The sequence below is a fragment of the Calliopsis andreniformis genome, chromosome 3, assembly GCF_051401765.1.
Source record: "Calliopsis andreniformis isolate RMS-2024a chromosome 3, iyCalAndr_principal, whole genome shotgun sequence".
NCBI classification, from domain to species: domain Eukaryota; kingdom Metazoa; phylum Arthropoda; class Insecta; order Hymenoptera; family Andrenidae; genus Calliopsis; species Calliopsis andreniformis.
This window is the reverse complement of record NC_135064.1, coordinates 8,701,912-8,715,799: the sequence shown is the minus strand read 5'-3', so window position 1 is coordinate 8,715,799 and position 13,888 is coordinate 8,701,912. Positions and strand designations below refer to the sequence as shown.

At 35.3% G+C, this 13,888-nt stretch overlaps 1 protein-coding gene across 1 annotated transcript in view; it reads right to left on the bottom strand.

The window, feature by feature from the left end:
* The window catches only part of Tk (tachykinin), a 39,904-nt gene that overhangs the window by 4,360 nt on the left and 21,656 nt on the right, over nt 1-13,888 (bottom strand). Inside the window, exons 2-4 of the mRNA XM_076375079.1 lie at nt 3,616-3,802; nt 1,852-2,139; nt 772-1,029 (exon numbers count right to left, since the gene is read on the bottom strand). Of these exons, the coding sequence (XP_076231194.1) occupies nt 772-1,029; nt 1,852-2,139; nt 3,616-3,801 (732 nt within the window). The 5' untranslated portion in view covers nt 3,802. The remainder of the gene's footprint in view (nt 1-771; nt 1,030-1,851; nt 2,140-3,615; nt 3,803-13,888) is intronic.

Genomic DNA, 13,888 nt, shown 5'->3' with positions numbered 1-13,888 from the left:
ATGTGGAATACGTAAATTAAACTTTTATGATTTTTTTAATACTGAAGGAAACTTATTTTTATTCTTTCAGTTATTGCTGATAACTTTATTAATAAGCATCTTTAACAGATTTTGTACATATTAACCTTTTAAGTTCTTAACGTTAAAAATAATGATAATTCTTCGTATATTCGTTTAGAACAAAATTATGTATCTACTTATGTTTTCCGATGTTTGTCATCTTTTCCCCATATTTTGTAAAAAGATTGCATTATAGAAATATATAATAAAATACTATCCCAATTTTCAAAAATAAAAATTGTGATATCATAAGTAGCATTATAAAAAAATGTTTCTCCTGTGTTAGAAGTCACAAGTAAGCAAAGTTCTGCTCACTCTATGTAGTTCCACCCTAATGCAAGACGGTTTAAAAATTAAGACAGCAATATACAATTCCTTAAATGTAATAATGATGTTACAGTATTCGTGATATAAACTGCATATTTTTCCTATTGGTAAATCCACAGGACACGGTACGTGTTGAAAATAATTCAGAAATATTAATGATTTCACGTTTCAAGTGTTACGTATTTCGAAACACCGCGGAGCAGAAATAAAAAAGTGCTTAATGTTATTGGTGCATGAAACTAGAGCCAACTCAATATTGATTCAAGCTCGAGTGATTCTCGTATGAAATGCAAAGTACTTATATGGTCGATAAAAAAGTGGTGTTTATGCGAGCAATGCGTTTATCATGAATGAATGATGGTTATGTAACAAACGTTTACTCACATGAAAACCTGTAACAGCTCGTTTCTCGAGTTCCTCTATCGCGTCGAAAATCATTTTCTTGCCCCTCATACCTTGGAAACCCATGGGGGCCCTTTTTCCCCAATCTCCCACGATTTCCTCCTTTCTATCGCGGACATCTTGATGTCCTGCCACTATACTTCTCCTTGCTGATTCGTCTGGATAATCGGACGTGTATGGCATCTTGGCACCTGCACCTTGGAATCCCATCATGGCTCTCTTTTCAATCTCCTCCAAAATCTGTTGAGGTGACATTAAATACCATTATGGCGTCTGATCTGTACACTAAATATTAATTTGTTATATGAATAGTGTAAGATCAAAAGCTAGTTCTAGATGACATTGACAGCGTTAACAAACACTGACAGTTTAATACTGTACAGAGCTGGTAAGATTGCATCTGATTTCACATATACTTTCGGACGTAGTGTATTAATGACCAAAGTGGTCATAACTACTAATTGAATCGACGTATTCCCTGAAAATTATTACTTATTATGCCAATACGTGTTTCGTGTGCAACCTTACCAGCTGTGTACAGTAGATGTAGAGTGGCACTAAAAGAAAGTTAAAAAAGTAAGCAATATGAAGAAATACACTCATTTTACGAAGTTAATACGATTTAAAAATTCATACAAAAATATTATTAAGTATTTATGTTATACAGAATGTGAAAGTACCTCAGTATGGATAATCCTATCGATATAAAGTAAAAAATCTATTATAGAAGTTATTAATGGGTACTCATATGTACATACAAAAATCAATTCTAAACGTTTGTTTATACACTACTGTAGATATAATTATGTAAGTAAGTACACAAGGTGATGTTGTTGTACGACCATATGATCTTATTATACAATATTTGGATGCGATACACCATAATGTTTAAGACAAATTTTCAATTTAATAATCTTTCGGATAAAATAAATTAGGCTTTTGTATTATTTTTGCTTGACGAAGCGATCGTACACGATCACACGGAATAAACTGATACCGTCAAAAGAGTGAATATTTTTTTTAATTCTCATCTCGAATGAATTTAATCGGAAGTCTGCTTACCTCTTCGAGAGACTTCTTGCCTCTCATCCCTTGGAATCCCATCGGAGCACGTTTATAATATTCATCTCCTAGCAAGGTTTTTTTCCCTCTGGTGCTCTGGAAACCCATTGGCGCTCTTTTCTCGTATTCATCGCCGGAAAAATAAGAGTCCTCGAAATCTGGCATTAGCCCGTCTTTTTTACCCCTCATACCTTGGAATCCCATTGGGGCACGCTTGTTGTTCGCGACTTCCGAGAAAAGTTCGTTTTCAACATCGGTCATTATCGAATCCTTTTTCCCACGCATACCCTATAATTAATACATAACATTATTAAACTTTTTTAAGCACGAAGAAACAAATTGTATGTGTAGAAAATAATGTTAGTGTTTTCTGCGTTCGGTTATGCAAAATGGATTTCAGTTTGCTTAAGTAAGTTCCTCAAGAGAGTAAACTAACTCCGTAAAATAAAAAGCCTGGAAAGCTGACGATGTGGTAAATAATGTATTTTAAAACTCAGCTTGAAGTACATGAACAAACTGATACGATAGAGTTAATTATTTAAAAGATGATCAGTTGAGTTTCTAAGTAAGTTGTTCAATTCTTGGCTACATAAACTAAAAATTTGTCAGAGTAATTATGGGAATACATTAAACGTTACGTATTACGTATTACATGTTTTTAATTTTGAAAATTATCAATATTTATATGTAAGTAGTAGAAGAAAAGGAATGCATGTATAGGTGTCTTAAATATGAAAATTATTTACTGAATGGTTTTTAAAAATGATGTGTTTTTTTAAAAGCCGGAAGTATGACTTTGAAACTTAATCTCAAAGCGTTACGTTACTTTGGTAGCTTTAAAAATTGGAAATTTTTTTATGTTTCAGTTATGTTTCCACAATTGTTTCCATTTTTTTAAAAATTTGTACTACGAGGTATTTTTAAATAAATTTCGTATCATATAGCGAAAGATTTTTTTTATGTCGTAATTAGTTTTGAAATACTAAAAAGAATATTTATTGGATAACATACTTTTTCTTCAAAATGTCATTGCTTCTACAGTTATTTTAATTTCAAAAATTTCCTGTGTCGCGCAACAGCCGGTACAATTTAAAAATAATAATGTTAGTTCATTTTCATGTTCACACAGTCTTAATAGAATCACTGTCATAAGCATACCGTACGCGTGACGACGCAAATACAAAAGACACATTGTATATAAAAGTATATTTTTCATACAGTTTATTGTACATCCTATTCATTTTAAAAATTTCATTTCGATCAGGTGAATAGTTTCATTATTGTAGATTTGTGAAATTGTCTTTGTTTTAAAAATAGAGTAGTGTAACTGAGGTAGAGTAGTGTAACACCTTCAGAACCAGACACGTTCATTGATATATCAGCTACCAGATAGCACATGACGTCTCGAAGACGTCTATTTGATGTGCATTGTATGCCTTAATGAACGTCTTACGATATGATTTGGACGTCTTAAAAATATCCAACAGCGTACGTCTTAAAGACACACTATATGAACGTCTTAAAGACGTCTATTCTTTGCCTGTACGTTCATATACTGTGTCTTATGAATGTCCTTTAAGACGTCCTAAAGACACTAATTTGTAACATCGGATGTCTCAGTTACTGCTTTTAGGCATCTTCAGGCATCTTTAGGACTTTACTGGATATCTTTAAGACGTCTCTGTGTTACATGAGCTATATCTACTATTTCATAACATATAGACTAGGAAACCACCATTATCTATTAAATTTCATTATCTTTACCTGGAAGCCCATGGGCGCTCGCTTAGAAAACTCATCGTGCTCCGAGGACACGAGATCCTTCTTTCCGCGCATTCCCTGGAAGCCCATAGGTCCACGTTTGACAGAAGGGGCATTGTCCGACGAGGAAGAATCCGCGTGTATGAGAGTAGTTGCCACTACCAATAGTAGAATCGAATGAACGATCATACTGCAAAAAAGAAGCGTATCATTCCTTTTCGTACCTTCATTCATCGATCATTCTCCCTTTTATAAATACTCGCTGCTATTATTATCTCTGTAAGCGATATATTCATGTATCGATATTCTGTGATACACGCCCTCCGTAGGTATCGTTCGTACGTAAAAATTCTAAAAAGAGCCTAGACTCTGGACTCTGAACGAGTTTGGTCCACTACGGTATAAACGAAAAACGTCTGTCAGTTACCTGCGGCTGACAAACGTCATCGATATTCGAATTCAGTGGTCATAAAGGACCACAGCAATTCGTCTAGAATAAAACGATCTAGGGATCGGTGGACACGACACATCGATACTCTCTTTGCGTTTGATAGAAAGCTTCACACGAAACTCAATTGCATACCTATCGTTGCCGCTTGTGTTTAGCCCGAAGACAACAGGCTGGTTGGTAAATCGAATATACAAAATCTTTGAAACTTATTACATTTGTATGGCATAGGACTTTTCGAGTTCGAAACATTTATACCTATTTTCTAAAACTGTACTCGCTGGTCACTGATTCTGCCTTTTTGCTTTGACAAATTTGTTATTCACTGTAAGACGTACAATATATCGCTGCTTCTCATAAAAGGAACGAGCACCTTTCTTATGTCCCATCAAATTCGTGCTTTATGAATTCTAAACGAAAAGTAAAAGTAAAACGCAATTTCCTTCTTGTCGTGACTCCTGCGCGATCATTTAATTCAACGTTCGTTTATGAACGCTTTTCCCTTGTCCTTTCTTCTTATTCTTTAGCTGTGTTCATTGCGTGCACGAGAGGAAGCACCAGCGAGTGAAAGTAATACACAGAGTACCAAAGTATAGTCGCGCGGTTGATTGTAAAATGTCATTTATTTGAATTTCGCGGGACAGAGCGCGATATGATCGATCTAACTATATAAATATAAATTCAAGTCACGTAGGGAGAGTTCCAACGCGAAACTTGAAGTCGAAACGTAACACGTAGATGCAAATCAGCGCATAGAGATATCTCTTTGTAAGCTTAAACGATGCGGTAAACCGTGTCGACCGTATGACTTAATTAAAACGCCTCTTGACGTCGCAACTTGGGGCTCGAAGCACGTTATCACCTCCGTTATTCCCTACCTCAACTCATTCTCATACTGGTGGTCTCTTTCGACATGGCATCCCTGGGCGCTGGAAATTCATTTTCATACTCTTCGTCTTGCCTCGATTAGTTTTTTTTATTCACCCCTTAATCCCTTTAGTCTTGGATTACTGTCTATTAGGCTTAAGAAAATGTTTGATTAAGCTTATGGTTCCACTTACATTGCACTTTAAAATAGGTAACTTTTAATATGAAATGTTCTATTTTAATTTATTATTGCAAATTAAGTTATCATAAATTATTTGTTGCGAGAATAAATAATTAAGGTAGTGTTGAATGGTTTCGAGGGAGATGTATTCTAGGCTAATTAGATAGAAAGGTCACATACGTTTTTTTATCATTTTTAACGTTTTAATTAAAGCAACTCATCATTGCCTATAAAAAAGTAAATATTAATCTATTTAGATAACAAATTCATTTTCTAAAAAATCATAATCGTAATATTGCAAAGCGATACATATCAGTTTCTAATGTTTACTGTTCTGAAACGGCACAGAGCGATATGAACTTTGCACTTTGCAATATTGTGGTCAAAATATTTCCTAAACTAATAGTTTTTTACGAATTTTCAATACAAATAAATTTTTATTTAAGAGACATTGGGAGTTAAGATAGTATTGTAGAAGTTAATAGGAAGCACATACAGGATGTTCGACAAGAAGTGTCAGAAATTTTAGGAGATCATTCTACATGTCAAAATAAAACGAAAGTGAAAAATGTCAATGTTAGGTTTGGGACGTCGTTTCAGAGTTATTAATTGTGAAAAATTCGTACACCTAAAATGTGTGAGAATTTTGTCTGACTTGAGACTTATATATTCTACTGTCGGCGTTGCTTTAGCCAGCTCGTTTATTGTCAGACATAATGATGTTAGTAGGATGTGTGTTCAAGTCAGACAAACTTCACGTGTATTTCCATCGTTTTCTCAGCAACTAATAACCTGGAAAAGAAGCTTCAAATGTACTTTCGACATTCTTAATTTTCTTCTTATTTTGATACATAGAATCAGTTCTTAAAACTGTTGACATCTGTTGTCGAACACTCTGTACAAACAGTTATTTTACTTTATCCTTTACAAGAAAAATGTAATATTTACATTATTTATGAAACGACCTAATAGAAGTACATGATCAATACTATGTATACTGTATACTGTCGTATACTGTATCATACTATGTTAAATACATTTAAGGTTTAAACGAGGAAGTGACGTATGCACTATTCTGTACAATTATTTATTTTTATTTTAATTCTACCTCAAACAAGATAAGTTTCATTTCCCTTAATTTTGAAAATGATTTCAAATTGCCGAATATTGTACATCACATTTATTGCCACTGTGTCTATAGGTGTTAACTAGACAGAGAGCTACCCTCTTCCCCACTGTTCCGTTCAAATCCTATTGAATACTGAACATGAATAACACTTTGCCGAAATGCAGTCGATAACAAAGTTCCCATGACTTTCGCGGCAGAATTACATTTCTCATGCATGCTCGGTATCAAAGTTTCAAATTGATCGGTAGAAGGTTCGCAACTTAACGAACAAGCGTTGCGAGCCGTCGAGGTCAACTGGCTGGTTGACGTAGAGTAAACGAAGCGAGGATTCCCTAACTCATCCGATAAAGAGACCAACAGCAAGGGGGAAAAGGACAGCTCTGAGGGGATTCGGGTAGCAGAAAGACAAGGGAACAACACTGCTTTAGGTGGTGTCCTATAGATTCCTTCGCGCGGCTCGTTCGCTCGTGTAATCGTTGGAAAACGAGTCTGCTTTCTTTGTACTCCGTATCTTCTCTTAAAATCGATGATCCGCATTTGATAGACTTTTTTTCTAAACGGGTCAGAGGTGATGCACTCCCTTCGCGAATGTGGTTACACGTGAAGGGACAGTAGCGTTTGTTCTACGCTTTTATTGGTAACTTTTGGAATTATCTGGAATCAACAGAGCTATTTGGGTTCGTTAAAACCTCATCTGTCACGCCACGTGCGTGGTTACCTTAAATCAGGTGATGTAGAATAGCACAATTGCCTACGGTGTATATGTGAACCTCTTAATCAACGTGTAACAGGAAGTCAAAACTTTATAAAATGAATTTATGGGAGAGATGATTTTTTACAAGATTTAGGTTCTATTTTATAATATTTATTATGATTTAATAAAGATTTAATGAATGTTATAATCAAGATTTAGCTTATATATTATAACTGACGAATTTGTTTACCAAAGACCTTTAAGGAAAAGTTCCGCTCTCGTGTTTTGAAAAATTCGATTTTGTTAGATTTTTCACTTTTTTGATGCTCGAAAAATACGCAGTTAAATAAACATTTCAAAATTGAGAAAAATACCGAAGTTAGAAGCTTTTAAGTGGCAGCTATTATATAAGTTTAATATCAGCGGCTCAACTTTAAATTCAAATATTCATGTGCCGATTTTTTGTGTTAAAAATGAGGAAACTGAACAGAAATGAGAAGTGATAACGAATGAAAAAATTCGGATGAAAGGAGATATTGATATACTGAAATATAATGAAACATTAGATACACTGAATATGTGTTTTTACAAATGATTTTCTGTATATATGTATGTGGGCGAATTGTAAGTCACAATGCATATGCATTCTATCACTCTTTCATCAGTTTTTCACAGTGACTCTTTGAGCAATTTTTCTCATTCACTTCCTAATCAATTTTTTTGCAAGGTGCAGTGGAAAATTAATTTCCTGTAAACTTGTTGATTAAACATTTCATATTTGTATACACAGATGTGAAATTAAAAATACAGAAAAAAATAAATTCATAAGACTTCCAAAGACAGTGCACTAGAATAAGGAATACATGCTATTAGTAAAATGATAGGTCACAAGCAACTTTACCTAAAATTAGGGTCACTTTGAAGGGTCTTTAATAGGTAAAGGATTAACCCTTTTGTGCCCGCTGTGTACTGGTTTAGATACACACCAGTTTCAGACTCGTGTGCTGTCCCTTTGTAGACTTTTCATCAAGGTGGATATGGTAACTGCTTGTTAGAGTGTTTATTCAGCACGATTCATAGAAGTTTAAATAAAAAAAATTGATAATAATAATATTAATCTTTAATCTCACCCGTTTTTACTGTAATTGCGACAAAAATTAGCCGAAAAAATATTACATTCACGAAGAACTTAACATCTTCCCAAAAAATATTGTAACCATGTCGATATTTATGATATCTATTAATTTTAAATATAGAATAATGTGTTTAATAATTCTGCCTTCAATATAAGTCCTCTTAAAGCTATACACATTCATTTTGAACTTGGTATCATCTTCAATTCATCATCTGTTTAGTAACTGTTTTACATTACTTTAAATTTTAGTAAATAATTGACAATGCGTTCCTTTTATTACTCTATTTATTTGACAAGGCAAGATAAAATTGCGAGGAATGAAATCAAGTGAATACAGTCTTTTTGTAATTTTCTTCTCTTCTTCAAATAAGAGTTCATGAAAAGAAGGTTACTTTCTTTTTGGAAGTCTGAAGTCTTGGAGGTTTTCACTTACTTTCTGAAATTCAAAGTCGCGTATCTCGTGAATAAAACTGCGTACTAAAACAAATATCAAAAAATGAGAACCAGGAAATCGGTGTCTCTTACTCTGAAATGACTGTAGAATCTCAAATGATCTGCTTCAAAATTAATTGCCTCATATGCATATAATTTTCAAAGTAAAAGTCTTGCATGAATTGTTCTCGAAACTATTGCTACGTTTCGAATATTTTGGAGGAAATGAAAACGTAAAAATAGTGAACCTACGTCACGTGATAAGCGCCGATGCGTTTCACAACAATTCGTAGGAACTATATCAGGGTGGGATGAGTCGAGAGATGCGGGAGAACGTGCAAAAACTAATCTGAAGCGGTTCCGGATCGTTGCTCCTCTGCTTTCGTAACAGTAATCAATCTTTTAGCTTACAGTCTTCGAAGTAACGCTGGTACCCTCACGTCACGAGAAAACTAGGAGTGACCTTTACCATTACCATTATTGTTACTGTTACCATTACCTTTATTTTACCTTCACCTTTGCCTGTAACTTTAACTTTAACTCTACGCACTTCTATTCATACCGTTTGAGAAATTGTGTACATGTCGATGGCTGGACGAGAAGCGAGTGAACTTTCCGATTTTATCCCCTCTAGATATGCGATCGATCAACGAGATAATTGAAGATGGGGGAAAAGGAGAAATATCGAGAGTCGTTTCTGGTAAAGAAAAAAGGGAGAAATGGTTGAATCTTGTTATAATCCTGTTTCCTCTATCTCTCTGTAATTTTTTAGTAGAAGTAGTGTCAAATATTTCTTGTTGCATTAAGAGAGAGGGAGAGATGAAGACTCGAGAGGATACCTTTTCCGTTTGTATATTATTTTCTGAAATATAAATTTATTATAATATTGGTCCGCTGTTGTTGTATTCGATGATAATTCAATCTAACGATAGATAGGTTACTTAAAAAAAAAGTGACGTGTCGTATGTAAATTTGACACACGTGTTATATAACACTCCGATCCTACGTAATGAACATACTAATGATTTGCTTTCGTACGATCTTGCTAATTGGATCTCGAAAAGACCTGAGAACAAATTTAAATTTCCAATGACCTTTTCAAGTATCGATAGTCGAACTTTTGCAAAGCAGCAAAGTCCGCTTGTCGGATTTTTGGCTTCGGTGTGATTCTAGAAGCATTGACCATATATTTTAATAATAATATGCATAGTAATACGTATGCATTTATGCACATACGTATACGAAGTAGTACGTAACTTAAACTATTTTGATAATATCGTAAGAACTGAATATAATAAAATTTGATTCAAATATATTATACCGTATGATGCGAAAAGTATCAAATAATATAATATAGAAGTTCCTGGTAATAATTAAATATAATTTTTAAATATTATTTACATTTTGAGTTTCCAAATGTGCAATACTACTCCCAGAAAACAGCTTTCGATCAAATGTAACAATACGAAATTATTTAGAAATATTGTAATTTTTATAAATATAAAATACTACCGTACTAAACCTATGTAATAGTATTCTTATTTGTTTTATATGCATATAATAGCACTTCATGTTGAAAAGATTACAATATTTTATAATAATTCCATATTGTTGCGTTTAATCGATAACTTTTTGCCTGGGGTAGTATTCAAAAATTCAAATTTTCAAATATTGCACTATTAAAATATTCAAATTTACAGTTATTCCAACATTTACATACCTACATTTTTAAACACTGCAATATCTGAACCATCAAATTTTCCTATTTTTTAATTTTAGTTTTTAACTTCGAATCGTATAAACATTTATCTGAATTAATTTCTTTTTCATGTACCATCTGCATGGTATGTCAGTTATCAAAGTAGTCACAGTTACATGACCACATATAGTTATCACAATCGTTCAGTAATCTACCAATCATGTGGCCAAAATCGTACAATATATCCCATTTTCAATATATCATAGTGGTGGTACGAAATAAACGCCACTTAAATCATTTTTTTAATAACCGAATTCCAGGAAGATCAAGTACAAAGTAAATATATGTATTTTCCATCTACGTTTGCGTGATAACGTCTATTTGAGTTGAGATAATTTGTCCAACAAGCTTCGAGCATTTGCGTCGAAGGCAAACTCTAACCATTAAGTACAACAGGGAAGGTTTCGCGTTAACACTAAAATCGTTCGATTCAAGAACGACACAAGTCACGAGAGTCCAGGATTGCAGTGTAACTAAAAGGGAGGAAAAAAATGAATCGTAGAGCGACAAGATTACCCTATCACAGTGCTTTAGGTGATAAAACCGTAGCTACGCGAGTAATACCGACACAAATGTTAATACCTTGTTTCCTCCGTCGACGTGAAATGCTCGTTGCCGTTTATTTACCCAGAGACGTAACGTCGAATCCAATAAAAAAGGCCACAAACGACGAGGATCGTTGCAATTTCGATCGAACGCGTCTCGATGAATCTTTGAATATCTTCTTTCAGGTCACTGATCCTTTCGATAGTTTCATCGATGAAACAATCTCTCGAACGACCATCCGGCATTATTACATGGCAAAAGTATTTACGCGGTAAACAGTCTATCAAAAGTAATGAAATTCTCGCTCTTAGATTGGCGAGCCTCGAAGGGACACATTTTGTCTCGTCGTTTGCAAATCATTTGTATCCTTTAATGATTTGCAGAGGGGAAAAATTGTACATGTTAGTATTGTTTATTTCTCATCAATATGAATGCATGCGATCAGAGCTGCATTTATACTTTTGGAGGCCCTAGGCTCAATATCGTTATGAAGTCTCGAAAAAATAAGTCTACTTCAGTTAGTCAAATTAATATATTTTTTTCTAAGTTTATAGAAAATAAAAGTTGACATTTCAATGATAACTTATTTTAATAAATTAAAAAAGTCACAATATTGGTATATAGATGTGCATTAAAAAAAGTATAAAAATAAATCAGTTCAAATTTAAATTTAAGAAAAACAGCAACCACGCACTACATTGCTCAATTCAAAGAGATATACTTGTCTTATTAAGAGGCTGGTGCAATGAGATGTATTTTAAGGAATTTTCCTATATTGGGCTGTTTTTATACTGTTGTTTGTGAGGAGTCGTTTTAAAATGAGGCCACAATTTGCGCCTAATGCGCCTTAGGGTAAATGCAGCCCTGCATTCGATTATCGATAGATATCGATTACCAGAAGTCTGACTAATATCTATTCAGAATAAATAAATAAGTAACATGCACACGTCGGGTTTGTGACAGCCATACGTGGCGCGAATGCTGTCAACGCAGTTGCGTTCGGCTAACCTGTCGCAGGATCTGTACGTTCAAACCAAATTCGAAGAGACTGAAATGCCACGCTGTCCACGATATCAAGTTATTCTGGCTCGAGAACTCGACCCTTCAAATAGTTCCCTTTAATTTTGTTAATGTGGGCATCGTTCTTTCGACACAGTCAAATTTTGGTAAAATACACCTTTCACGAATCGTCTGTTAATTTTACATGCTTGAGCTTATTTATATCGCTCACCTTTGTGTTAAGATCAAAATGTATATTTAAACATATGAAACCAAGGGGTAACTCTCCTTTTGTGGCATGAATGAGGCGAAAGCCTTAAAGGGAGTTCCACGAACGAACAAACACAACGATCGAGCAACGATCAGTTATGATAAAGCTCTGAAAAGGAAGGACCTGTTGAATTATTTCAAGAAGCTTGAGCAAGCATTTCAGCGCGAGGTTAGTAGCGAGGATGAAGAGGATTACAAAAGCAGCTCCACCGATTTAGGGGCGTTCATAGATACAAACATAAACGTGAAAAGAGGATTACCTAACGTTATCGCGTCGTCGTCTTCGTCTTCTTGGATACACAATCCAAGAAGACCTGGCAAGGTCAAAACGATCAGGAAGTTTCACGAATATCCTCAGTCGTCCAAAAATACAGTTCGTGTGAGGGATCCTTTGTGCTGCTGGGATTCAAAGAAAGGGCACGATAAATCGAGATTAAAATCGATCGACAAACGTAGCTTAAAGTATACAAAAAATGCTAACTGGTCACATATTCCACAGGTAACAAATTTTCGTTTTAACGAAAGCTGGTCGGAAGGGCATATCGAAAAGTTGAGGAACATTAATGGCAGAGCTGGAGATTTGACTCGTAAGGGTTCCTCTGCGCCTTTGTTCAGCACTCCTAAGGAACCTGTATGCACGTGTAAACACACGAAATATGAATATAATTCGAGGGACATTTATTACCCACAAGTCCTTCGATCGAAGCACTCAATTAAAACTCAGTGGAACGACAGAATCGACGAGGATGTAACACTATCGACAACTGGACTCTCTCGTTATTTACTCCCAGTCAGGGATGATCTAAACAGTCTGGAGATTCTCCGCTGCGAGGAATTGTTAAATCGGGAAAAAGAGTGGGCCAATCGGCGGCGCTTAAAGTCTACTTCTTGCAGGACAAGCAGGTTAAAAGAAAATAATCAATTCGTTACGACAACTTCGGCATTAATTAAAAGCAGGGCTCAGTGCTCGAGGTACAAAGAGATCGATCGTCCTGCACCTTTGCTGGAGAGAGATCGTCGACAATCGAAGAGTAGAAATCGAAGGAGGTATCCTGGAAACAACGAGAGGACAAACACTTCAGCGAAGGAAGCGACAGTAACTTACAAAAACAATGCGAGTGCGTGCCGCGAGCAGAGAGAAGAGGAACTGGGGGAGGAGAAAGTGTGCAAACTGATAAACACTCGGCGAAGTGGAAAATGGTTCGGTTCCTTGGACGAAACTGAAGCGCGGACCAAAGAGACGACGTCGAAGCGTCACTCCGAGTATTGTCTTTATCCTGAAAGCGCTGATACGCACGGTTGTGTAGAGCGTCTTTCACGGCATGTTCAACGATCGTCTGAATCGATTCGAAACGATTTCGAGAATGAAAACATTTGTTGCCCGCCGATCCAGATACTAACTGAGAGGAATCTGAAAGATGAAGAGATTCGAAAGTTTCTGAACAATTCAAATCTATCATTCACGAAGAAGAATCCTTTCGCAAAGAGTCAAAATGGGTCCATGCAAACGACTGCTGAAAGAACATTTCAAAGGACGCGACCAAATAAGAAGGCTCGTCAAAAGTTTGGCAACGATAATCACTGCTCACCTTCGTATAATGAACAGGTAAAGTCTGGTAAATCGTGCTATAAAAAGGAATGCATTCCAACTAAGAAAATGACACCATTGAGAGCATCGCGACAGAAGGAAGCGAAAAACCCATCGAAAACTCGAGGCGCATTAATTGGAGAGGAAACTAGAGGCGCTTATCCCCTCAAAGGTGGAGCTTCTTTTGATACGAACGCTTCGGTGAAACGTTTCGAGTCGAGTTCCGAT